At 39.1% G+C, this 25,306-nt stretch overlaps 2 protein-coding genes across 2 annotated transcripts in view; one reads left to right on the top strand and one right to left on the bottom strand.

The window, feature by feature from the left end:
- Positions 1-9,814: 9,814 nt before the first annotated feature.
- Positions 9,815-13,564, bottom strand: LOC117826576 (glutamine synthetase). The gene is made up of 7 exons (XM_034702723.1): positions 13,433-13,564; positions 12,554-12,741; positions 12,294-12,455; positions 11,438-11,584; positions 11,227-11,354; positions 10,923-11,122; positions 9,815-10,836 (listed from the first exon to the last, which is right to left on the bottom strand). Exons 2-7 carry the CDS (start codon positions 12,717-12,719, stop codon positions 10,524-10,526), a joined length of 1,116 nt encoding a protein of 371 aa, XP_034558614.1. The 5' UTR covers positions 12,720-12,741; positions 13,433-13,564; the 3' UTR covers positions 9,815-10,523.
- Positions 13,565-13,831: 267 nt separating this feature from the next.
- Positions 13,832-25,306, top strand: part of pbx1a (pre-B-cell leukemia homeobox 1a) — a 91,089-nt gene continuing 79,614 nt past the window's right edge. The window contains exons 1-2 of the mRNA XM_034703807.1: positions 13,832-13,951; positions 17,340-17,486. The gene's annotated coding sequence lies outside the window, so the exon portion shown is untranslated. The remainder of the gene's footprint in view (positions 13,952-17,339; positions 17,487-25,306) is intronic.

Here is a 25,306-nt window from a genome sequence, read left to right as displayed (position 1 = left end):
TGACTTCTGAAGAATTCAGCTTGGTCTTGATTTCCTCAAGGACAGGCAGTGTGTTGTTTGTGTAGGACTGGACTCCAATAGCAACACCACATGTAATGCACTCAGATATTTTCATTAACCACATTATTTGGAAACAGTTTTAAATTTATTGGTGAGGACTTTGGATTTTTCTAGATGGCAATATAAGGTTTCAAATAAAAAGTTCAGCGCAGGAGCTTTAAGTGTAATTTTGTGTGAGATTTTCATACTGTATTTAGCCCTCAATTTGTATAATGACATGAGAAGGATTAAAATATTATGTAAAGCACATTTTGCTGGCAACCACACAATGTAAGAGGTAAAATTTGCCAAAGTTACAACCAAATAAACACTGAGTAAAACCAACAAAACTTTACTTCCTCAACCCAAATCCCCCAAGGATATCGGAACATTTGTTCTGTTCCATCATGCCTTCCTAAACAGAAGAGCTCTCTTGCCATTGGTGATGCTTTTTGCTCAAGTAAGAAATCCCATTTGTCACCAGCCTGGTATCTCTAGAGAAGGAAACAATGATTTATAGAACAGAAATGTGTGTGATCTTACAGTCTAAAAATGTGTGTGCTAAAGTTAAATGATGTAAGATCAAACCTAAAAATAAACTTATCAAGTCTGTTTATCTTGTGATTGACTGCAAATTACAATAAACAGGTGTTGTGAGAAAACAAATGAGGTGAGTGTGTGGGTGAGAGTCATTCTATATTTGTGTGACTGTGGCTGTCACACTATGAGATATTGATTTTTGCTAAAGGAAGTTGTCAGCTTGTGAATTAGTTTATGAGGGAACCATTAAGTTGTCGACTTGGCCTAATGAGCTGATTAGTAGACATTACATTGTGTTAATTTAGATGCAAAACCACTTTTTTTTTTACCTTCTGGAGAATAATATCACACTTGTGAAGTACTAAACTGTGTATCCACAAATACTGACAATATCATTATTTGATGCCAGGGAATTCAGATGGGTAACGTTGGCAAGATGTCCAAGATGGTGGTGAAGCAGAGTCCTAAGCTATGATGTCAGGTTTCTTGCCTTTATATCAATGTCGTATATAAACTGCAATGTTCACAGTATCAGCTGAAGAGCATAAATAATATACTGGTGAGCAGATAGGAGCATGAAGCAGCTTCACTATCTGCACAACAATCGCACAGGTTGTGCCATGGAAGTGTCGTCATCCCCTCCCACTCACTGGTGGTAAATCCTTCTGGCTTTTACCTGCAGCGCTCTTACATTGGCTCATTCTGGCCTCTTGCAGAACTGTTACTATGAAGCTGGCAGGAAAACTCTGAAAAATGTCAGGGTGAAGAATTTGTTTGTTCAGGTTCACACATGCAGACACATCAGAAGCGTTGTGCATATAGAGCCATAAAGAGAACATGTTACCAGTATCATGAAATGTAAAAATTAAACAACTACTGGTCCAACCACATATCTTGCCTGCAGGCACAGATTGTATGTCAGTGAGCAGTCAGTGTGAGCAGCAAGAATGAGTGAACTGACCTCTCTGATTGCATGTATCATCATATGCAAGTGAATCCCTTGCAGTTGGTTCATTGTGCTCAGTCAGTTGTTGTCATCACAGTGTCCCTCGCAGCACACATTGCAGCCTTCTCTTTATTGACGTCAGACAGGATTATCATCAGGTAAAATAGAAAGGAAGAAAAGGAAAGGTAGAGCATGGAGGGAGATAATTATAAATAGGAAGGCCCTTACAAAAGTGCAAACTGATAAAATAAGCGATGTGTTCACCAGTAAGGGACCAGGATAGTACACATACTAGCTAAGTACATGGCTAGCTAAGTAGCTGTCAATAACGTGCAGAAAAAAAGCAGCCCTTAGGCTACACAGAGAGCATGTCTCTCTGTAGAGGAATTAAATCATAGTAACTATGAGTGTAACAGAGAAATCATAGAACATTGAAGGCGGTGTGTTTCATTCAGTCAGCAATGGCAAAAGCTCATGACAGTGCATGCATACATACTGTGGTAGCGACTGTTTTTAGCTGAATGTGAAATGCAAAATTAGTGACACAGTTAGGCTCATATTAAGTGGTTCATGTAGACAGGATGACGCGTCAGATGGTCTAAAAACACAGTTGGAAAGATGACAGAGAAGATCTGTGACTGAACCTGCACATGTTTTGGCTCCTTTCGCAGCTCAAGCTGGCACAGCTCATTAGATAAGATGATAGCAGGTAAAGTACGCATTTAATCTCACATTTTGGGAATTAAATTTCCGCATATGAAGTTTGAAAGTTTTAAGGCCATACACAGCCACATTACTGTAATTGAAATATCTTTGTTATTAATAAGCATGGACCCTGTTTTCCGCACTTTTCAATCACAAACATTACATGTCTAAAATCTTCTCTCTCAATGCAGCCACTCACATTTTGTTTATCTATTTTTTGCAAGAAAAATCAATGACTGAGGATGACCCCTCTTGCCACATGATTTACAAGTGTGAATTTATTTTTCCTTACCTGATGGCTATTAATATTTGCCCAGCAGCAGGATCAGCCCAGCAGCCAAGCACATACAAATAAGATCGACTTCAATGCCACAGTCACATCAGAGGCACAATTTGGCAATTATCATTTGCTGCTTCAGAGTATTTGCCTGACCTGATAGGCTTCATGAGGCATATGTATTAAAAAAAGACATGACTGGTCAGCACTGAATCTAGGTCAGTTTCACTTTACGAATGTTCAGTGTCTGAAGGAGCTTAGGTTACCTGCACATGTCTTCCAGCAAAGCCAAAGTCTGCTTGTCACATTCCAAAGTGTGGAAACATCTGACGTGACACAAAAGTTTATGTATCAACTTTATTGCTTCCCTTCTAGACATGCAGCATTGCAGTTCTTGTTTTTGATGAGGAAGTTTTACTTCTGTTAAGATCCAATTCACGTCATCTGTCTCACTCTCTCACTGAGCTACAGTAGGTCACTGAGGATGTGAGACAAGTACAAAGTTACAAAGCACATTTAATCAGATTTTGTTTTTACTACTAGAGTTCTTCTTTTTCTGTTTTTTATTACAATGCACGCTGCTTTATTACAAGCTATATACATTTAGAAAATAGGGGTGAGTATTGGCAAGAACATCACGATACGATACACATCACGATACTTGGGTCAACATACGAAACTATCATGATATATCACGATTTTCCATACAGAGTTTAGTTTTATTGTCTTTCCAGCCTCAGTGATCATCCCACATATTTCAACTATGCATAGAATCAAGTAGTTCAAGAAGACAAAACTAGCAACAACTCAATAAGCATAAGGCATAGTGTTACAAAAGTTTTTGAAACATATCAACTATCAGGGGTGTTGCCAGGAATCCTGGGCTCCGAGAAAAGATTTGGTCCCACAACCACAGCCCAAGTTAACTCGCATGGTATGCATAAGCAGACCTCCAACACTAGTGACCATATAAAAGCTTAAAAGAACAATAATTTCCGTAAACACTGAAAATAGAGGCTCAATAACTACAAAAGGCAAAAAAAAGTGTGATATTTTCCAAGCAAAATCTAAAGACATCCTTATTCTAACAAACACCAGACATTTCTCATATCAACATATGCACAGGGTGGTATAAAAAAACAGAACACTCTGTTTAAGTTGCAATAAGTAGATAGATTTCTGATGTTCTCTGCTAAACTTGTATCCAATAGCGAGTAGTTATGAAGTGTTATTGAGAGGGTAATAACAGAAGCTCTGTAAGTATGCGGACATGCATGTTCTAGTACTTTGCTTTAATGTTATCCAGTAATTACACCATTATATGTAATTAAGGTACTTTGTTCTAAAGTAATCAGACTACATGTAACCAGAGAACTTTTAGAAGGTTTAAACTCTGGTTACTTGTAATTACAGTAATTTCGAAGCAGTTAAGTGAAAGAGGAAAAAAGCTGCCCCCTCTATCATCTCTACAGTAGTGGTCAGTGGGAGGTACACACTTCTTTCCCCACATGGAACATCCAAGCCTGAATTTGAACCATGAGCCATTTCATTTTGGATTATGTTGATGCAAAAGCAACCCCTGAATGACAATGTGGTGAAATCAATAAATTCCTTCTTCACATGGAAAGCCCCTGCCTGGAATTGAATCCAGAGACATCTCGCAGTAAAGCAGCAGCCCCAACCACATTACCAAAGGCCTGCCTGGGAGTGCATGCCTACAAATGTCTATTTACCCTGTACATTATGGTAGTTCAAATGCATAGTCCAAATGCTTTGTATGAATGTAATGTTTGTTGTACAAAGAGACCTGAATACTTCAGGTTTTTTAGGGGGGTGTTTTTTTTTTTAATCTGAGAAGAAGCAGTTATATATTTTTTTTTCTTAGTGCTGATAACCTTTCTACAAGCGGCAACCTTTGGATTTTGAAATACAAGGCTTTTGCAAAACAACAAAGAATGCAGTTCCTCAAGTGTCCACTTGGACTGGCTAGCTCAAATACCAAGGGATCCCCTTTGGAGCCCTCATTAAAATGTTATTTTTTAAAGAAGAATTTAACATTTTTTAGCCTAGTACGAAGATGGTTCTGTCTCAAAGCTTTATTTCTTTATCCACAAAACATTGAGGGTGTGATCTTTTTAACTCATCCATTTTGATTATAGTCAGGGGAATAATTATGAATATTTAGGCATGAGTGAGGACGTAGCTGATTTGTTTGACAGGTGGGTGTATTGTAGCTTTTCCAAGGTGGAAACAATATTATGTGTCTACAGAGCCAGAGGCTGCAGTTTCGGGACTGCAATTCTGGGATCCTTGTGTTACTGTGACAGTTGCAGTTAAGGTAAGGAAGGTAAAGGTAAGGGTAAGAGTTATAGTTACGCCCTTAAAATGATTAGGATTACACAGTACACGTTGGTTGGTTAGTTAGTTAGTCCGTGGCGACCCAATGCATTAGGTGGTGCTGTCGCAGAAGAAAAAGGATCTTGAACTCTTGATCCCAGAAATGCAGTCCTGAATCTTCAGCCAGGTATGCAGACACATGCGACTCAGTGGAAAGGCTATGACCTCAGCTCCACCTCTGTGTCAGCTTTTTAGATGTGCCAACAGTTGCTTTTTTTAAAAGTTATATTCTGGGCCTTTTAGACTCATTCAGAGAGGAGAGGACAGTGGAAAGAGTGAAGGAATGGAGCCACAGGCTAGAATCAAGCACAGGCCATCCACTATATTATATTAATATTAGCATATTAATTATGTAAATATAAAACTTTTCAGTGGATTTTAAAAATTTGTATTTTGCACACCAGTTATTTACAATGAATGTTCTTTGTTTTTTCATAATGTTACTATATGCTGCTGTGACTCCGTGTCTTAGATTAAAGCAATAATGTTTCACTTGACAAACTTAAGCACACAGTGCGCACACATGTTACTAGGGTAGAAATTGTTTCCTTGTCATGATATGGAAAATTACAAAGAAAGAGGTCTTGTGGGGGTGCATGGGTCATCCATTGTTTTGTGTGTTAAAGAAAGAACAGCCCCTGCAGTTAAATCAGCGGGAGATGTTTGGGGGATGGGAGAACTTCCACTGAATTTGGAGCTAAAAGAGTGCTGGCATCTGGCCATCCACTGAGCCAACTATTCAAGTCATGGGATACACTGGACCGGACTGTTTGAACTTTGATGAAACAGAGCAGAACTGTTTGTGAGCGGAACTGTCTGTGAGCCTAACATCACAGCCACACTTATACTTCACCACATGTTTTTATAGCTGGCTGTTTGCTTTTTTGCAACAATTTAAGGGAAAGGAACATTTGAGCATGGGCAGTTGCCTGCGCACAAGAAGTGTTTGCACAAATTCTAACACAAACTAATGAAAGCAACACATTTTCAAACAGATTCTGCTCCAAAACCAGGATTTGAATGTGGAAGAACATGCATGCACCACCTTATCCTGCAAAAGCATTAATTGGGGACAGTGCTTTTGCTTACAAAGAATCAAGAAGATGTCTCTACCTTTTTCCACATTTACATTTTACTTTGAAAGGCAGAAACACATATCAAATGCAGCATAATTGTCCCTGTGCATCTTCCCTTTCCTTTTCTGTTCCTTTAAGCTCTAAATTCCTTGCTGCACATCTGTTAAGACTATCAATCTGCTGAACCTGAAGGACCTAAAGATAACGGTGTCTGTGCTGCAGCAGTAGAAACGAAACTGTGTCACTGTGTCAGACGTAATGGTGTAACCAATCACGTCGCAGGTAACCATGAGTGGCTGAGGGGGATCTCCTATCAGACCAATCACACCAGACTGCTCAGCCAATCAGGATGCTTCTGGTTGGGGGGTTGGGGGGTAACAGCATCTGTGTGAAAATACCAAACGTCTGCAGGCTGTGGATGTAAACATGCTGCAGTTTATTACTAACGGCCTTGCAGACAGGGCTGGGATCTGGTGTGCTACTGGGAGCTAATATGACACGTGCAAGCAATGTCCGCCTGTGTGTACATGCACGTGAGAGTGACTTTTGAAAGCATGTGTGGTAAAAGTAAAAACAAGTATGGTTGTTTTTTTGGAGAATTGAAGTCAAGGTGAACATGACACAAAGCTTGCATAAAAAGCAAATTTCTTGCCCGTAAAAACAGTGACACAGTTTTGGTTTTACTGTAGAAGCACAGACACAGTTATCTCTAGGCCTGCACATTTCTTGTCCGTAAAAAACCCTTCAGTCACCTAACTGTTGGCTTTCTTTCTCCTTTATAAGATCATGTAGTAAAAGCTCTTTGTCATCTAAATGAGCCATAAAACAGCTTTGTCCTCTTTTGACTCTTCCTCACTCTCTTGCTGTTTTCTTAACATGTTTTTGCATGAAACAAGGATCTTAAAGTTTCCTTTTATTAGCCGTGTTGCAATTTCTATAATCCCCTTATACATACTGAATCATGGCTTAAATACAGAGTTCCCCTTCTCCGTGCCGCACTGTGGAAAGAAGAAGAGGCAGCACTGGTTTGAACTAGTATGATGTTACACAACAACACATCACAAGTGAGGAGAATCATTATGGTACATCTACTTGCAGCAAAGCCACAACTTTTAAAAATGATGGATCCTCATTGCAGGTGATGTTTCCCTTGCAGCATCACATGCTTGTTTATGTAAGATTACTTAAACTGCCAGTCATAATTTCATAATAAAATGCACAAACTGTTCTAAGTTAGAGGGCATTTTCAGTGCAATGATGCCTTGCTGTGATCGCATGCTAACTGACTAGCATCTTAACGCAGTGTTTGGCCAGGGGGGTTATTGTGCAGCCCATTTATGAGACCCCATTTCACTTTTTTTCCCCCTTCTTACATAACATGACATTTTTTTTCTTTCACTCTGCACAAGAACCACCAGGATCCAGCCTGTACATTCCGGTGGTTGTCATAGCAACAGGGCAGCATCCCTCTCTCTCCCTCCATCCTTTGTCCAGTGTCTCCCCTTCGTTTGAGCTTCCCAGGCGATGGAGGTTCGGATTCTGCATGCAAATCAAAAGCCCCCCTTATGTTGAGCTTTGAAGGCAAGGAAGTGGAAGGGATTTTATAAATGGTGATTGAATGCCATCAGACTCTTTTCACACGTTGAAGTGAGGTGGTAAACTCCCTACATCCTGCGAATGCCGTTACAACACTCGTGTTAAATAAGAGGAAGACAACACCCAATCAAGAGCTAATCACACCAGATCCATCCAGTTTATCTGTCAGATATGAAAAACAGAAGCACAGTTAGAGCCGGTGATTGAGATTAAATGCGCTCACTGTCATTTAAATGTCTCCTTTTTGCAATGTTTGGATCAAAAGGGTATTAAAAAACAGGCAAAGGTGGGTGGGTTTGGAAGAGTACACGGTGTTCCTATTTGCCTCTGGTGGTGTATGAAGTTTTGCTGGTTATAACAGACTGCAACACAGTATGTGGGTCATATTCATTTTCCTGTAACTGTGCTAAGCATGCAGTAAATGCAGTTTTTGAATGTGTCATTCTCTGTCCAGGGTTAGTTTTGGTTCTGTTTTCTAATGAACAGTGAGTAGCAGGATTACATGTGTGTGGGTAGAAGTTTAATTTAGTATATTTTTCCACAGTTTTCTAACTGTACAAGCAAACAGTTTGAGAATGTGGGCAGAAACAGAAGGATGCATAAAGAATATTTGTGCCAGATTAACACAGTTATTTTTCCATTTGTTCTGTTGGAAGTTTGAAAGCATTATTAATATTGTTTTTCAATCAAAACCTTGCATTCTCTATTTACCCTACACAAAACAGCATTAGGTAAAAAAAAAAAAAGTTTAGAAAACAAAGTTAGAGTACATGTGTTGGCTTCAGGCCTGCCATAATCCTCTGAGACAGGAATAAACTTGCCCTCAACTTTACGATTGGCAAACTCTCTCTGAGTTGGACCAATGTCTGCTGTGGTGCCTTTGGGAAGTAGGTGAAAGGTCCCACAGCAAAGTTGTTTCCCTTCCACCAAGCAGGGAGACTACAATATAAGTGCATGTTAATGTTAATGACACTTCTTGTCAACTGGGGTTAAAATGTCTTTGTTCTGTCGGTAGGGAAACTTCCTTCATCTTGTTTATTGCTGTGAAGTTTCCTACTATAGGTCCTTATTTTTCCTACAGATAGCTTTGACTTGAAAACTGCTGAGTCGGCACATTTGTTCTTAACACGCTTCAAAGTGTTTACACAAACATCTTGCACAGGAACTATAAATGTGCTGAGACATTTCAGAAAACCCTACAGTGAATTTTATAGGTCAAGGTAAGGAATGCAACTAAACCAACATTATGTCTTCATGTGCTCTTATTTAGAAGGGAATTGTTCAAATAAAACCAAGCTGTACCCATAAAACAAGCATTCTACAGGTTGATGTGTCTACCTGCCTGCCTGGTTTGATTATTGGTTCATAACAGGATTCAGTCAGGTTTAGACAGGGTCATCATTATCATGACCCAAACACTTCTGGGAATATGGCAGTCTCACCACCGCCTTGTGAACACACGTTTCCCCAGTTATGTCCCACAGGTTCCTAAAACCCAGCGTTCCCAGAGCTGTTGTTTACATCCTGCCAAGATATCAGCTTCTGAAACACCAAAACATTTGGCACCAGTAAAGCACAGTGAGGCAGCCTTTACTGTCGAGACCTGTAGCTACAACTCATTCTGTGTTTGAGTGTTTAATGCTTACACCAAACTGCCGTGTCCCCAACTGTTTGAAGAGCTTTTTCAAAGTATCAGTGTTTATTTACTTAGGCTGGAGACCAGACTTCAGCAGTCCTGTAGCCAACCAGTATTTCTGTATATGATTTGATTACTGTGTTCATGAAATGACAGGCTTGTGAAAATAAGTTGTAAGATTTACAGACCAATTATGTGTCTTTCAAATTATTAAGTAATTTCCTGAAGCTCTGAAATCCAGACTCCTGAGTGTTGGGTTTATGAGTCATCTAGTGATGGCTAAACCAATAACAAGCTGGTGCTCCTTGGCAGCCAGAAAATACAATGTGCTGCTATGTTTGTGTTCTTGCCAAGAGTTAAATTAGAAAAATATTCTTATTTGTCCTGTTACAAATTAGCTAGGCCTAACTCTGCCTAAGGGTGAAAACATTGAAGTGTAAAAGAACTTGATAGGTGTATTTAGCACAGTGTGTTGCTCCGAGGTCTATGCTGGAAGTTTCCCATGTTTGTAGTCTTTATAGTAAGCTAACAAGCCATTTCCAGTCTATGTTTCTGCTATAAGTGTCAAATTCTCCTTCAAAGTCAAGAGTCGCACAGCCATGTTGTGATAAAAATAAAAGTTTTAAATGCATCAATAAAAAACACCAGTTTCAGTAAACATGATGTTTTACCAAATCAGGTGCATTACAATATCGCAGTTAACAAAAGGATAAAACTCCTTGAGGAAATCTACAAATGGCATTATGGACAGATCAACCACATTTCAACAACATACGTCTGGGTACAGACATCTACAAAGTGTACCGCACAAGTCAACCCAGTGTGTCAAAAAATCTGAAGACATCAAACGTTGCCATTTAAAAATAGACACTTCATAAAATTAAAAGAATTAGTAACATTGAAGACTGGACAGTTGAAAAAGGCAGGTTCACATATATTAACAGTACATGAACTAATCAGATTTATTAAAGTTACACATGCTGCCCAGCTTCAGCAGCTCTACTCTTCAGTGTCCGTGTGCTTTAGTTCATTTTTAGTCACCAACAGACAAAAAAGGGAAAGATATGACATGGGCTATAAAACAGTGTTACAAAAGCCGATCCCTTCTCTAAATATGAGGGGAAAGACGTACCCTGCCATTACCGGCTCATAGCTACCACAGATATTACCTTGTCATGTTTTTAAGTTGACCAGCCAACCATTAAATGTGGGTTAAAATCATCTCAGTGGGAGGGAGAAATAAAATACAGTACTAGCTTAAAGTAAAGAAAAGTCAAGAGGGGAGTGGGAGTCAGTCTATAAGATGCAGGTCTAGTATTCCGTGGGCTCATCTCCCTCTTCGTTCAGCAAACAGGTGCGGATCAGGGCTTCGGTCACGCCGTACGGGTCACAGTTGGCGGATGGGCGGCGGTCCTCAAAGTAGCCCTTCTTCTCCTGGCCGACCTGGCGGGGAATGCGAATGCTAGCACCACGGTTGGCCACACCAGCCGAGAACTCGTTGATGTTGGAGGTCTCATGGTGGCCAGTGAGACGGCGGGCGTTGTCCAGGCCCCCTTTGGGATCATAGGAACGGATGTGGTAGCGGTGCCTCTTCCCCAGCTTCTCAATTGAGTCTTCAATGGCTCTGAAAAACAGAAATTCCAAGATTGTGAGACATTTCAAATCACCCCTAGAGCTCTTAAATTGGTCTCAATATGTTTGGACACTCACTTCAATCCACCGTCTTCCCTCATCTCCTTTGTGCTGAAGTTGGTGTGGCAGCCAGCGCCGTTCCAGTTACCAGGGATTGGCTTGGGGTCGAATGAGGCAACGACTCCAAAATCTTCACACACACGGTGCAGGAGGAAGCGTGCCACCCACAGATGATCACCCATGTCAATTCCTTCACAGGGTCCGACCTGGAACTCCCACTGAACACAAAATGATGAGATCAATTTTATAGCTATCAAGACCTTAAAATCATGCCAAATTCAATCATGCATGAGGATTTTGTCCCAGTATGAATTATTCTTACCTGAGCAGGCATCACTTCTGCATTAGTACCACAGATCATAACTCCAGCATACAGACATGCTCTGTAATGGGCCTCCACAATATCTCTGCCATAGGCTTTGTCAGCTCCCACACCACAGTAGTATGGTCCTGTAAACATGTTAACAGTTACACATCCATTCATGTTTCAAAGCACAGAACTAAGGTGCATGGTCTTTTACTAAGCAGCTCACCTTGTGGTCCAGGGAAACCATTAGATGGCCAGCCAAAGGGGTGTCCATCTGTGCCCAGGATGGTGTACTCCTGCTCCATGCCAAACCAGGGATGCTGGTCATCCACCATCTCCATCACCTTCTTACATGTGATTCGGAGGTTGGTTTCTGTAGAAAAATGTCACACCACAAACTTTAACTGATACTGTCAAGTTCAGCTTTTTGAAAATTACTGTCCCTTAAATGGTGAAGAAAGTTACAATAGTGCAACATCCCTACAGGTTTCCCAAATGGAAGTTATGAAACACTTTAAGGACAGCGTTTAAGTTCCAGGTCTATTCAAAATGAAGCTGAACAGAAAAATAATTCAATTCTAATTTCTACTGAAGCAACTCCCCTTTACATGCCACTGCTTCTTAATGGGTGCATCAGTGTGCATGAATGAGTGTGCAGAATGAATGAGTGCATGCATGTGAAAAGGAGTGCATGTGTATCACTGTACACCTGTTTGTGTGTGTGGAGGCATGTGTCCCATTTAATGATTACAACACAAGCTTCAATCTTCTGAGTCTAATAGTTTTTTTTAGGGGGGGGGGGGTCATTTCAGGTCAGATTACAGGCTTGTTTTGATAAAGATGAAGTGACAGAATATGGATATAACAATGCCCCCCCCTCCCCTCCCCCACCAGTCTCCCCATAAGAAATGCCCCACCCACTTGCACCATGTTAAATAACACATCCAATCTTACTGCATCTTTAACACTTGTTTTTGAAAGCCATTTACTATATTTTTGAGGGTAACAATTAAAATGTGTTCTAGATTTTCACATCATTTCATCTATTACAAGTTTCAGCAGATTCTGAACCTCTTAGTTACCTGCAGGTTTGCCGTTGTACTTCTGCACTTCACAGAGGACCAGCTTGTTGGGATCTTTGCGGAATGGATCACGAAATATGGCAGATGGAATCAGGTACATATCGCTGTTTGAGCCCTCAGCCTGGTAAGTACTTGAGCCATCAAAGTTCCACTCAGGTAGCTCTACAAAAAAAAGGGACGGAGAGGGAGGAAGAGGAGAGATAATTACTCTGAGGAACTTCATTAGAAAACTGTAAGGGAAGAATCAGGAGGCTAATTACCTTCGACGCTTTTGGGCTCGAAATCCAGCGTCCTGGTTTTGCACCGGAGTCCCTCTCCAGTCCCATCAATCCAAATATACATGGCCTGAACTTTATCTCCCTGAGGGAGATCCATGTACTGCTGCTTGACAGCTTTACTTAACGTAGCGCTGGCGGATGTGGCCATCTTATCTTCTACTATAACACACCTGAGAAGAAGCAGAGGAGAAGAGGGCAGGTATGAGACCGCCGTGCGCTCTGGACCACATGTTGCGTAACAGGCGTTGGGGGCGCAAAAAACACAAAAACACCACCATTGTCTTCCCCTTCCAGAAAGGAGAAAGCATGAAAAACTAGTTGAGGATGTAAAAGAAGCCGCATTTCCAGTAGTTTCTTTACTATCCAGTTTTGGAAACAAAAGGAAACAACCCAAGCCACCGTCTGATTAAGATTTCAATTATGTAAAATTCAATATTTTGAGAGATCTCATTAAGGATGACTCCTAGACAAACACATGATAGGCATCAATCACACAATGACTCATAACTTTGACAAAAAATATCTTTACAGTCATCCTTTTACGAATATTCCTGTGGTTGTAGTCATGGTTACTATAGTTGACTCCCGGAGTGAGGCAAGATTACATCACTGACTTCCTCGTTGAAATCCTTTACTCACTGCCTACAACTAAAAGCCTCCTTCTCTAAACAAAAAGGGCAAAAACTTTAAACAAAGTAAATGAAGAACTAGAGCGGTTGAATATAGAAAAAAATGCACGTAGTAAGAAAGAGTTATAACTAAAAGTCTGGTGCAGTGGGTGCACGCCGAGCTCCTGTACCACAATGGTTAATAAGTTAAGCAGGGAAGAGACAGAGAAAAGGAAAGAAGAAGAAAAGTTACCTGGAGAAACGAGGAAATTGAAATAAAAACTAAAGGACAGACAGGTCCAGTGTCTTGTAGTTAGTAGTCTCGCTTGTGCCTGTCTCATTCTCTGGTACCGAAGCTCTGGATCCGGGGACATTTATAAGAGCAGGAACTGGGATGTCTTGCCTTTGATTGGTCGGAGAAACGGCAGCGTGTTTACTCCAAGGTGATTGAAGGCACATGCAGCCCGGTCATTGGACAGACAAGGGAACGGAGCAGCTACGCCCTCTAGCAGCAGCTCGGCCGCGTGTGTTACCACCATGCGCGAGGATCCATGCATCCCCCTCATCCTCACATGTACTCTTCTTATTACTGAGAAAAAAAAGCACAAAGCACAAGATCATTTTTCGAGATTGAGTTTTCTCGGTGCAAGATGTCACCATGTGGTAGAAATAGGTTACTGCTAGATTGCACTGGTTTTAATGGGAGAGATTATGTAATCCCACTGAAAAACAACGTCTGATGCTGGTTTCACCGGATGCCCACGTGAGCAAAGTATGTCTAACCTCAAACCATAGTAATCGTTCTTCCCACTCCTTTTCGGACATGTTAAATAATTCATATTAGTGATGAAACAGCTTTGTTTTTATTTTGGTTTTTTTGCATTGTTTGTAATGTTTGCTGTCCTTTTGTTCATTTTTATTTCTTTTTTTACATGTTCAAAATAATCACTTTCAAATCTAATCTAATCTAATAACCTAATAATCTAATTTAAACCAGACACCAACAGTGTAGACTGGGCCTTTTACACCTGTGGTTTCAATTGTGTGATTTCTTATTGATTGCTCGTTGAGGTGGATTAGGAAGCATTGGGGTATTTTGGTTTATTGATAAGGTAATCACTGCTCATTATTACTCAGTAGGCCTAATATACTTTCTGTGTCTAAAATTAAGGTACAGTTAGGCCTACCTTTTAAAGTCCTGCTAAAGCTAGTTAGCCCATTGAGTTACATTTAACTTGGATATTGTGAAGTTTCAGTCATTTATATACATTAAGTCTCGAGGATGATTCAAAACATTAAACATTAGCTGGATACAATGCTTAAGTGGCCGCTACACCTTGGCACACCTAATCTGTTGATCTTCTGGCCTTCATTCTAAGCTAGGCTAGCAGTTAGCAGCAAGGTACTGTCTAAAGTTTGCTAATAGTAATCTTTAGCAGGCCAGACAGGGTGGTAGTATGCACAGATTCAGTAGCAGTTTTGGAAAGCATTCACACATCAAACCCTACTCGAGAAGATTTACTCATTGATTTACAACACAGTTTGCTTCGACTTCACAGGGGTTGTGTAGATATACAGTTCGGTTGGGTGCCAGCACATGAGGAGGTGAAAGGAAATGAGGATGCAGACAAATTAGCAAAAGGGGCACTGGGGAAGAACATAACAGTCCAAATACCTCTTGGGACAGGAGAAGGGAAAGCAGCGATTAAGAAGAAAGGAATTGAAATATGTCAGAAAAGGTGGGAAGAAGACCAGAAAGGAGGGAGCTTTTAAACAATACAAAAATAAGTAATGACAGAGAACTATAAGGGAAGAAAAAGAAGGGAGGAAATTATCATAATGAGAGTCAGGGTGGGTCACACATGACTAAATGACACTTAGTATACACTAGGAAAAGGAGTAATGATTGGTGTGAGATGTGTGGAGTGAGTGAGAATGTTGAGCATGTGATTCTGAACTGTAACAGGTATGTAGCTGAGTGAGAGCAGCTCCAGGAGAGGGTTAGAGCAGCAGGACACAAGTGGAATCTCAGAGGACTGATGCGAACAGAGGGAGAGGCAGAGGTATAAGAGCAGTCAGGAGGGCGCTCTTTGTTTTCCTATTGGACACAAGACTGATAGGAAGAATTTAATGAGGAATTGATATGATGATACACACTCTTAAGTAATCTTTAGCAGCTAGCTAGCTACTCTAGGGAAGATGGACTACTTTTGACTAGGCTTTACCAACTTCTTCAATATTATGGGGTAAAAATATGTTTGAATAACAGTAAAAAAAACCTGTGGATTCAGTCAAGGATAGCTGGGACAATGCAGCTAGCTTATTTTTTGTTCTTTGACAGTTTATAGTTGTACAAACTTAGCTGTACATTTCCTATATACACACTTTGCTTTGGGATAATATTTGATGCTCAAAAATGTTAACAAGACAGCTTTTGGACTCATGACAGAATAGATCTTTTTGACTTTGTAACAAGGACACTGGTGACATCTGAAAGGGAAACCAACATTATGTGTCTATCAAAGGACACCAGCCTCCCTAGCAGCTTCAATTCACTATTGTATACACTAAAGTAAGGCAAGGCAAGGCAAGGCAAGGCAAGGCAAGGCAAGGCAAGGCAAGGCAAGGCAAGGCAAGGCAAGGCAAGGCAAGGCAAGGCAAGGCAAGGCAAGGCAGCTTTATTTGTATAGCGCATTTCACACAGGTGGGAAACTCAATGTGCTTTACATTAAAACATTAAAAGCATTGGAAACATTCAGACAAGTATAGTAAAGAGATGAACAACATTTTTTTTTCTAAGCGATCCCTCCTCATTTGATGATTTGATAACATAATTGTGGAGAAAATTGTCTAACACATTGGCCCACCCTCTCTTAATGAACTGTATGATTGTGGTGGCCATGGTAGATGAAAAACTATTTTTGCAGCCATCCTAGTGGAGACAATTTCCACCATGATAAAAATAACTTACAACAATGGAATAATGGAACTGCACTGAGCCATCCCTCTAAGGGTACAAGTGGCTTTTAGTTTCTGCTACTCTGGTGCACAGATGATGCAACTTAGGCAAAATAATCTTCTGTAGCTTTAATTCTAAACAGTAACTGTGCCAATATGCTTATATATTTCAATGATTTAAATGGTAGGAATTGGTTATTCTGTCAATGCAAAGTGAGCTGAAATGACCTTAAAGCCAGAGCATAAAATCAGTGCCTCCAGGCTTATTCCTCAAGACACACTGACTCTGAGGCATTAAGCTCCCTTTTCATTTTTAGAAGTAAGGCTGGCATTACAGGGAGGTATAAATGAACAGGTATGTTGTTGTTGCTCTGGAAAAGGATTAAGAGAGACTGAAGAAAAAAAGTGCACAACAGGAGTAGATTTGTAGAGGCAAATAGAGACGTTGTGAAATGATACAAAGAAAATTGTTAAAAAAGATTGATGTCCTGCATGTCCATGAAAATAGCACCTGCCACCTAAGGGAGCTGAGCCTCCCCTACTGGTATTTCCAATATCCTGCCCAGTTTCAGGACAGCAACAAAGAGGTCTTCTCATTTTTGCTTGCAGACATTCGGCTCATTAAGAAAATTCTCCCTTGTTTCACCTGCTTATGCTGGCCAGTTTTCTTTTTCTCTGTGATAAGCTTTAAAGGGCCTAAGCCCTTAGCTTAAATATCATGCGGCACCATAAAGGATTATGACTGGGGCTGAATACTTCTTTGAACCTGCTTTGAGGCGGAAAAGGTCACCAGCTAAGTTATAGATCAGCTTTTGACCAAGACTGTTGCTACAGTATATCTAATGTTGTAAATCCTTGGGGACGAAAATGACCCACAGCAGCACACATGTATCTTATTAGCCTTCAGCCCTCTGGTGAAGTTGCGACCTAGATTCAAGGCATTAGGAAGCGTGCTAAGTGAGTCAATAACTAAGCATTTGTATTATTAAAATACTTTCCAGGTTATCAAAAACAATCTGACTCAAAATGACATTGCAATCATTGTGCATTAGTACATTTGTTGTTATACCATTTAAACCTTTTTTTGTTGTATTTTCTCAGGATGATACAAGTTTTCAAACATACTACATTTTTTTTTCAATTATATCTGCATCTGTAACTGACTGAAACCAGAGTAAACCTGCTACTCTTGTGTTTTGCAGGTCAGTGGATGTATTGCACCCCCTGGTGGACTAAAAGCTCCAAAGCAGCAGATGAAGTTGAATAGAGAGGCTATCACAGAACCATGAGGACATCCCCTGAATGATCTGGGGAAGCAAGGTTTCCCTTACTGCATTATTTAAAGACAGGTAAGTTTAAAACACATCACCTCCTTTATCCATGAGCTTCAGTTTTTAGCTGGTATTAAAAAGAAAGTGTTGAAGAAAGTTAAGTCTGATACAAATAAAAAAAATCTTATTAGCTTTTTTTTTTTTTTTTTTAATCATATTGTATTCTGAGTAGGGTTGCAAAGGGGAGGAACATTTCTGGTAAATTTCCGAAAAGTTTCGGGTAAATTTCCATGGGAAGTTAAGCTGGGGAATTTTGGAAATATTCCAAATTGGAAACTGTCCATAGGAATTAACGGGAATTAACTGGGAATTTAGGGTAATTTAATGGAAAGGTATCATATCCAAGCATAAATATTTGTTTTGTTATAAGCAGACATCCATCCAAAATAACACAATTAAAACAGATTTACTTGTAAGTAGAACTTTATCAAGTGTTCAATGAAACAATTGATTGTTCAATAAAATATGTAAGAAAAAAAACATGAATGTTGAGTTAAATATTACTCATCCCCCCGACCCAACCCATTCAAAAATGAACAAAAATGCAATCCCAACAAAGTCCCTTTCAAAATGTTAAATGAAAAGAGCCCCTTTCCCTCCAAAAAAGTCCCATTCAACATGCAAATAAAAAAGAATCTTCACTCAAGCTTCTCAAGCCTCTAACCTCTGCAGGATTCTAGAAATCATCTGTGCATGTGATGGAGGAATGCACACTGCATGAAGGGGGCGTTGTCTCAATAGTCCTGCAGTAAGCAGCATGCAATGTGCATGTGTGATTGAGGAATAGCATAGCTATTCAACCGAACTTGCATGAAATCTGGTTGTTTTAGTCAGGATTATGCTAAAATATATTTTCCCCTTATATATTTAATTTCCCTATTAAGAGCCAACCTTCAATTCAGTAAATTCCTGGTTTATTCCCGTTAATTCCCATAAATTCCTGTTTATTCCCATGGAAAGTTTCGACTTTGAAAATTCACAGAATTTTGCAACCCTAATTCTGAATGATATGGTTGTTGACTGAATAAACCCTGCCTTGATTGCCTATAGTAAGGCTTTCTAGGCTGGCTGGATGTCATCAGAAGATCCTGACAGTGCAGCATTATGGGATTGGATGAACGCGAACGTTCATTCTCATCCCTTTTAGTCTCACATAATAACATTTTCTCAATCTCAGCTGAAACTTGACTCACTGTCTTTCTCAAGCTTTTTGACATATCTTGGAGTCTCCAGTTGCCATGGAGATGGAGAGATGCCAACCATGATCAGAGAACTCTGACAGTTTGCACTTAATTTACGATCCCCCTGCTGTAATGTAGCTAAAAAGTCGACATGATGGTTAAATGTAAAGCTCCAAGAAAAGCAATTTGGTACACTAAGAGTCAAAATTAGTTTGTCAAAATCAAGCTCTCATTTAGCATGATTGAATATGAAACATGGAAACACACCATGATCATGTTGTCTCGGTATGATCCCCAAAAAGTCCTTAAATTAGCATGATTCATTTAATTTAAAAGCACATTTTAAATTAAATATAGCTGGGCCCTTATTTTGAACCTAGTGTTGTTTTAGCACAGTATAACCTTTCAGTTTAAAGTGAACCACTCTAACTGTCGCTGCCATAAAAGCAGTACAAGTCTGATCAATTAAAAGAACATCTTAATCCTCAAAAACATGTTGTGAATTTAGTTTCCAAAAGTGCCAGGATGTGTTCCAGGTGGATGATGAAATCAGCCGAGCTAACATGTCATTCTGAGATAAAACATGTTGAGTTTTCACAGCTTCATCATCATCATCACATTTGCCGGAGGACACTGTGCAAGCTGCTCCACCAGTCTGTTGATAGTTTCTGTTAGCCGTAGCCCAATATAGAGAGAGGATTGTACAAGAAACCTAAGAAAACACGACTTTACTGCTTTGATAAAACAGCCTGAATGAATTTGGAAAGTAGTCACTTGTTAACTTGAAGTGTGAGGAAACGTTTTTGATCTAGATAAAGCCCTACCAGACATTTTTTCTGTGTGATACTTGTGGTTAGATCAGAATCAGAATCAGAATCAGAATCAGCTTTATTGGCCAGGTATGCTTGAACACACAATGAATTTGTCTTGGTAAACTGCGCTCTCTTTGTACAAAGGGATAAGAATAAGGCATACAAATAGAAATATAAATATAATAATAATAACATCAACTATAAACACAAAAGAACAACAAATAGGCATGACTATTATGTACAGGCTAAAAAAATAATATGATAATAGTGCATCAGTGAGTAGTGCAGAGTTGGATTAACATTCAAAAAGATAGTTGAAAGTAAATTGACATAAGTTCATTATTTTTTCATCTGTGTCTCCTCTTTGGTATATGCCATAAAATATATATTTCTATTCAGATATATTGTGAAAGCAACTAAAATGAGGCAAAAAATAAGTTTTCAGATGTATCTGTAATTTTCTTGTCATTTTTTGACAAATTTATAGTAAAAAAGCAAAGTAAATGTTCTTCATAAAACGTTTGCAAGATTACAGGAGCTTCTTTTTTAAAATCATTTTCATCACAGATTTATTTTAGACAACAGCCTTGACTTTATGCTCAACTAAAAGCACTAAGAACCAACCGCATGTATTCAATCAACCAATCAATCAATCAATCAATCAATCAATCAATCAATCAATCAACCAATCAACCAATCAACCAATCAATCAATCAGACTTTATTTATAAAGCACTTTTCATACAATGACATTGTAACACAAAGTGCTGTACATAAAAACAACTTAAAATAGAATAAATTAAGAAAAAGATCCCAGCCCCAGCCTGGACCCCAAACCCACCCCACAATCCTAAGGTTAAGAACACAATATGCAATAATAGTGATAAAAACAATAAAAAATGAAATTAAAAAAATTAAAAATAAAAAATAAGTTGCTGAACAAACTGAGGAAACGCTCTCATGATATCTTGATGAGGAAACACTGGGGGTAAAATAAGATGTTAAAACTCAACACAGGAAATTAGAATCACCAAAATAAAATACATTTCTAAGATAATAAAAAGTATTCATATCTTTCAGTCGGTTCTCATTGCCTACTTTTCTAGAAGTATCATCTTCTCACAAACACATGTTTTCATGATCAAACAGTATCTGTAATTAATGTTTTTATTTCCTTCCCTGAATCATTACAGAATTTTTGAAAAGAAAAATAATAGACGGCAGACAAAGAAAGCAAACAGAAACAGAGTTTTTCAAACATGTAAGAATGAAATCATTATTGGGGACTCAAGTGGTAGTAGTAGACTTTCTGCTTAGTTATTTTTTCCTCACAATTATAACACAGTATTGGGTTTGTACAGTTTTCTGGTTGGCAGTAAACACAAACATTTCATCGACAGAATAATCAGGATTTTATGTAACACAGCAGTTATACGTTTATGTTGTAGTTCTTAGATACCTCTCAGGTCAGAGTAACGTGCCGTGTTGGAGACATTTCCACTTTAATGTATGATTGCAGAGTGTTAGACCTGCTGATACTACGAGAACCTGATGTGACTGTCTGTAGAGGTCTTATCAGCACAATGACACTCTTTTTGTAACAGAACTGATGTGACTTGAATGAGTTCTTCTGCATGAACATCTTGCAATTTTGTCCCTGTCTGCCCTTATCAAATTGATTATCCTGAGGTGGATAAACATGGCAAAGCAATTGAAATGAGCCTTTCCCTTAGGGCAAAGAGCACCGAGGACTTCCCTGTGGTGCAGAGTGGTGCAGTTTTTACAATTTCATCAACAATGAGAAAAATTACAAACATAGAGGGAGCCTCTGCTACCTCTCAGGATTGGAGAGATGGTTGAAAGCATGTGAGGAGTGTGGGGAAAGACAGAGGTTAAATCATTCACCCCATATACAGAGGCTACAGGTCTTGTATTGGGTGGCCTGGATTGAAATTTGGCCCATGGGCAACCCATATTTGCTTGCCACTACCCACTCTCTTCCCAGTTTCCAACTCTATAAATGGTTCTGTCCTCTCAATAAAGGCATGAAAAAGCCTCCAAAATAATCTTAACAATAAATACATAAATATATTTTCAAATAAAGATTTCGTAAGTTGCAATTAAGTTTCAAAAAGCACAAAATTGGCAAATTCAACATAAATTGTTATGGCTTTTTGTGTTGAAATATTTGTTTAAAGTGATATTTTTTAATCACATACATTTTTAAAACATATATATTTAGACCTATTATTAATTTATCCTCTGATTCACTGGATCATAAACTATCCCAGCAGCAAAGTTTTGCCCTCAAGCCAGGGAGTAAACTATTCCTAATCATTTAAACTAAATTCTCAAAAACATAGGACTTGATGGGTAGAGTTTACAGCCACAACAGTTAAAATCCAGCTTGTCTAAGTGTATTATTCTATTCTCTTATTGTCACATGCTAACAGCTCTGATTTTTTAATTGAAATGAGATCCCAAATTCAGTCAGTTCACAACAAGTCATTGTGTTTTTATAAAAGGTGCTGAATGATGTCAGAACTGACCTTGTTTTTAACATTAATCCACAGATTAATATGAAATTCATTAAATACAGATCGTGTTTGTCTTTTATATAATTCAGTGTTTACTCAGTTAGGTTGTGTTTATTCTTTAATGTTGGCTTGCTAAATTTTTGGAGCCACAGAAAGCTCCGGGCCACGTTAACTTACATGAAAATGATTGCAGTGGTAGAACAGTGATATTAGATGGTTTTTGGTACTGGCAAAATTTGGGAGTCCGAATCTGTGTCCAAAGAGAAAAGTTGGACCTGCATCCATGTTTTCAACAACCAACTGTAGAATAAAAGGCTCCTTAAATAACAAAGATCTTCAGTATACCATCATTTTAGTTCACTGGCATCTGTGGTTTTGGTAGCTTTAGCAGGCATAGCATGTGATACGTCACTGTGCTACTTCTCCAAATGAACGTTACTGTTTCTTTACAAGCTTCAAACCTTTACATTTAAGGTAGGCACATGTCAAAATCAGACTCTCGCAGACAATACTTATTGGCTTTGCTGCCAATATTTTCAAATGCAATGACCACCTCCTTTTTATTTCACACTCACTAAAGGTCAAGCAGATAACACAGAAAAAAAACTATAAAGCTTCAGTTTCATTTTCACTCAAAGATATAAAACATAAAGGTGAAAGTGTAATAAAATGTGATAAAACAGAGGTGTTGTTGTTTTGTGGATTCATTTTATAGTCCAGCAGGGGGCAGCAGCTACCAATATACCGGTACTTCATTGTGAAGGGTAAATATCCAGGTTTTCTTTCTTGAACCATTGACTGAATCAAGTGGAACGTCCTCCTTTTATATGCAGATTTTTCAATTTTGCTCCACATATTTTAAACACAAAATTAGTAAAGCCAAAGATCCTCAGCCAAAGACAACCTTTAGTGTGTAAGTCTTTTAGTAGAAATATAACAAATTATGTAATTGTTTAACACACACCTGTCCAAATTTAATTGAAGGCCTGTGTAGAAGTAAATTAAGTGACAGGAGAAGATACAGGGTAGTCATTTTAAGCAGTAATATCAATACTGTATTGAAGTGAGGTTTTGAAATCAGAGATATGAATGAAAGATGTTTTTGACCACAGGATTCTTTCAGCGGAGCTGCATTGCAAAACTGTAAATTCTGTGTTCAGCATCTTAAATGCAAACGTTCTCTCCTGTCTCTAAATCTCACCTCCTGGTTTGTAGCACAGATGTTGATGAATAACCCTCCACACCTCTCACACCTTCACCCCACTCAACCTTTGAACAATTAGGCCCCTAACCTCTGTGATCCCTTGGCTGTTATATATCATCATGTCCTCCACAAACCACAGCACAACACTCTACCTTAAAAATTAATAAGCCTGACAACATACTTGTGGCTATTTCAATGCCCAGCATGTCCTCTGTGACTCATCGGTTCAGCTGTAAATCAGGCCAGGAGGAGCCTCCAGGGACTGTGTTCCTCTAAAGCTCCTTCAAAACACTTTACATGAAGAGTCAATAATCAAACACGTTGCAATAACACTTATTGGCATGGCAGCATGACATATTATCGATTGTTCAAATGAAAATCAGCAGGAGATGTAGCTGTTGTGAGGATTGTTGTCAGTGTGTGGTTTTAGTCTATATTCTCTCTGCGGTATCAGAGAGGCTGAAGGCAGTGCAGCGTGAGGCATCATGGGTTATATTTAATCCAGCCCGGCTCCTCTTTGGGATAATAACTTTTTTGCTCCATTCCAGGACTTGTCTGTCATCTTGACATGGCAATATCTCCCAACTCCACTGTTTCATAGTCAGTTTCATTTACTTCCAAATACCATTTCACACCCTGCTGGCTTTAACTAGGTATTATACAGCGTGTGGGGAGTGTGCTGCAGATTGAATCGTGACAGAGACAACAGCGTTTCTGGTGAGAAATAAGTGAATATTGTAAGTGGCAGACTATAGAAAATGATTTTTCACTCCATTTTCTTGGCATGAATTTGTGCGTTTGTCACTCTAGTTTCTCAAATACAGAAGAGATATCTACACTTGATCGAATTTGGTGCCTCTATTTTCCTTTTCCATTTTTAAATCATGATAGTTCTTAGACCCAGCAAATTCTTACTCTTGTTGACCAGGATTTCCAATTGAAATGACAGGACTACACAATTAATTATATTAGGTTAGTTATATTGGTTCGAATTTAGTATTTTTTAGTAGTTTATTTCAGTGTGATGATGATTCAATTTGCTGTCCAATTCTCTGATATTCGCATTGTTGTGCCTTGCAAGTTTTGGTAAGAACATTGACAAATTCTTCAATTTTTGCATATTCACTGATTGTCTAGGGTGACCATGACCATAGCATTAAGTTAAAAAAGAATGATACCTCCGTCAGGGATAGTCAGAAATATGGGACAACACCGACACATCGCCGATTCAGCTAAGCAGTAAATCGTTAACCCCTTGAACAGAAGTTATAGTCCTCAAGGTGGGTGGCCCTGTTTCAATTCTAAGCATCAGCTCTTCGCCACATGTCATCCCCCCTCCCCAGTTTACAACCCATGTAGCTATCAAGCTCTGTAGCTAACTATACTAACCTTCTCCAGACTCTAGCTATTGAACATCGAGAAATGTGAGTGGTATAACAATTCTAACATAACTCTTGACAGTGTTTTACCAAGCGGCAACCTCCGGTCTAAAAATATGAGTCCAATACAGAAGTGTTAAAAACTGCAGTTTATCGAGGTTCCACTTGAGGCTGGCTCCGGAGGTACCAGAAACCACATACACACCAATTCAAAAAAGCCGATCTTTACAGCAGAAATAAACATGTTTACAGCCTGGTACAAAAGACGAGTGTAGTCTGGATAGCTCATTTCTCGATCGGCACACACTATAGGGAAGGTGAATTTTTTTCTAATTTCAAAGATATTGAGATTACAAGTCTTCCAATGAGAGGCACAGCTGACTTGATTGACAGGCGGGAACACTGTAGGCGATGAGGCTCAAAGCCTGCCTCTTAAAGTCACACTGGCTCGACAGCAGCAATATGGCTGCCGCCGCCGGTTGGCCTCAAAACAGCTCTTCAGAAACAGATGGGTGATGTCACAATTACTACGTCCATATTTTGTACAGTCAATGTGTTTTACATATAAAACCCTTCGTGGTAGTTTTAATAGACATCAGTGTTAGCTAGCCAATTTGTTACACTTTTTAGTTTTCAAAATTTCCAACTGTGACAGATGTTTGCTGAATAAAAGGTGGGTTGCCAAGCATGATAGAATAGTTAGAGTAGTTATTGAGCACACATATT

This window comes from Notolabrus celidotus, chromosome 15, assembly GCF_009762535.1.
Source record: "Notolabrus celidotus isolate fNotCel1 chromosome 15, fNotCel1.pri, whole genome shotgun sequence".
Classification (NCBI taxonomy): Eukaryota; Metazoa; Chordata; class Actinopteri; order Labriformes; family Labridae; genus Notolabrus; species Notolabrus celidotus.
Note: the sequence above shows the minus strand (reverse complement) of the source record. Positions and strands in the feature narration are given on the sequence as shown.

What these genes read in the sequence shown, in the direction of transcription:
- LOC117826576 (XM_034702723.1), bottom strand. Translation starts at nt 12,719, where the DNA reads ATGGCCACATCCGCCAGCGCTACGTTAAGTAAAGCTGTCAAGCAGCAG. An exon ending in GTACAACGGCAAACCTGCAG is followed by an intron (nt 11,585 to 12,293) that starts GTAACTAAGAGG and finishes ATTTTTCTACAG; the next exon opens with AAACCAACCTCCGAATCACA. An exon ending in AGGGAAGACGGTGGATTGAA is followed by an intron (nt 10,837 to 10,922) that starts GTGAGTGTCCAA and finishes TCTGTTTTTCAG; the next exon opens with AGCCATTGAAGACTCAATTG.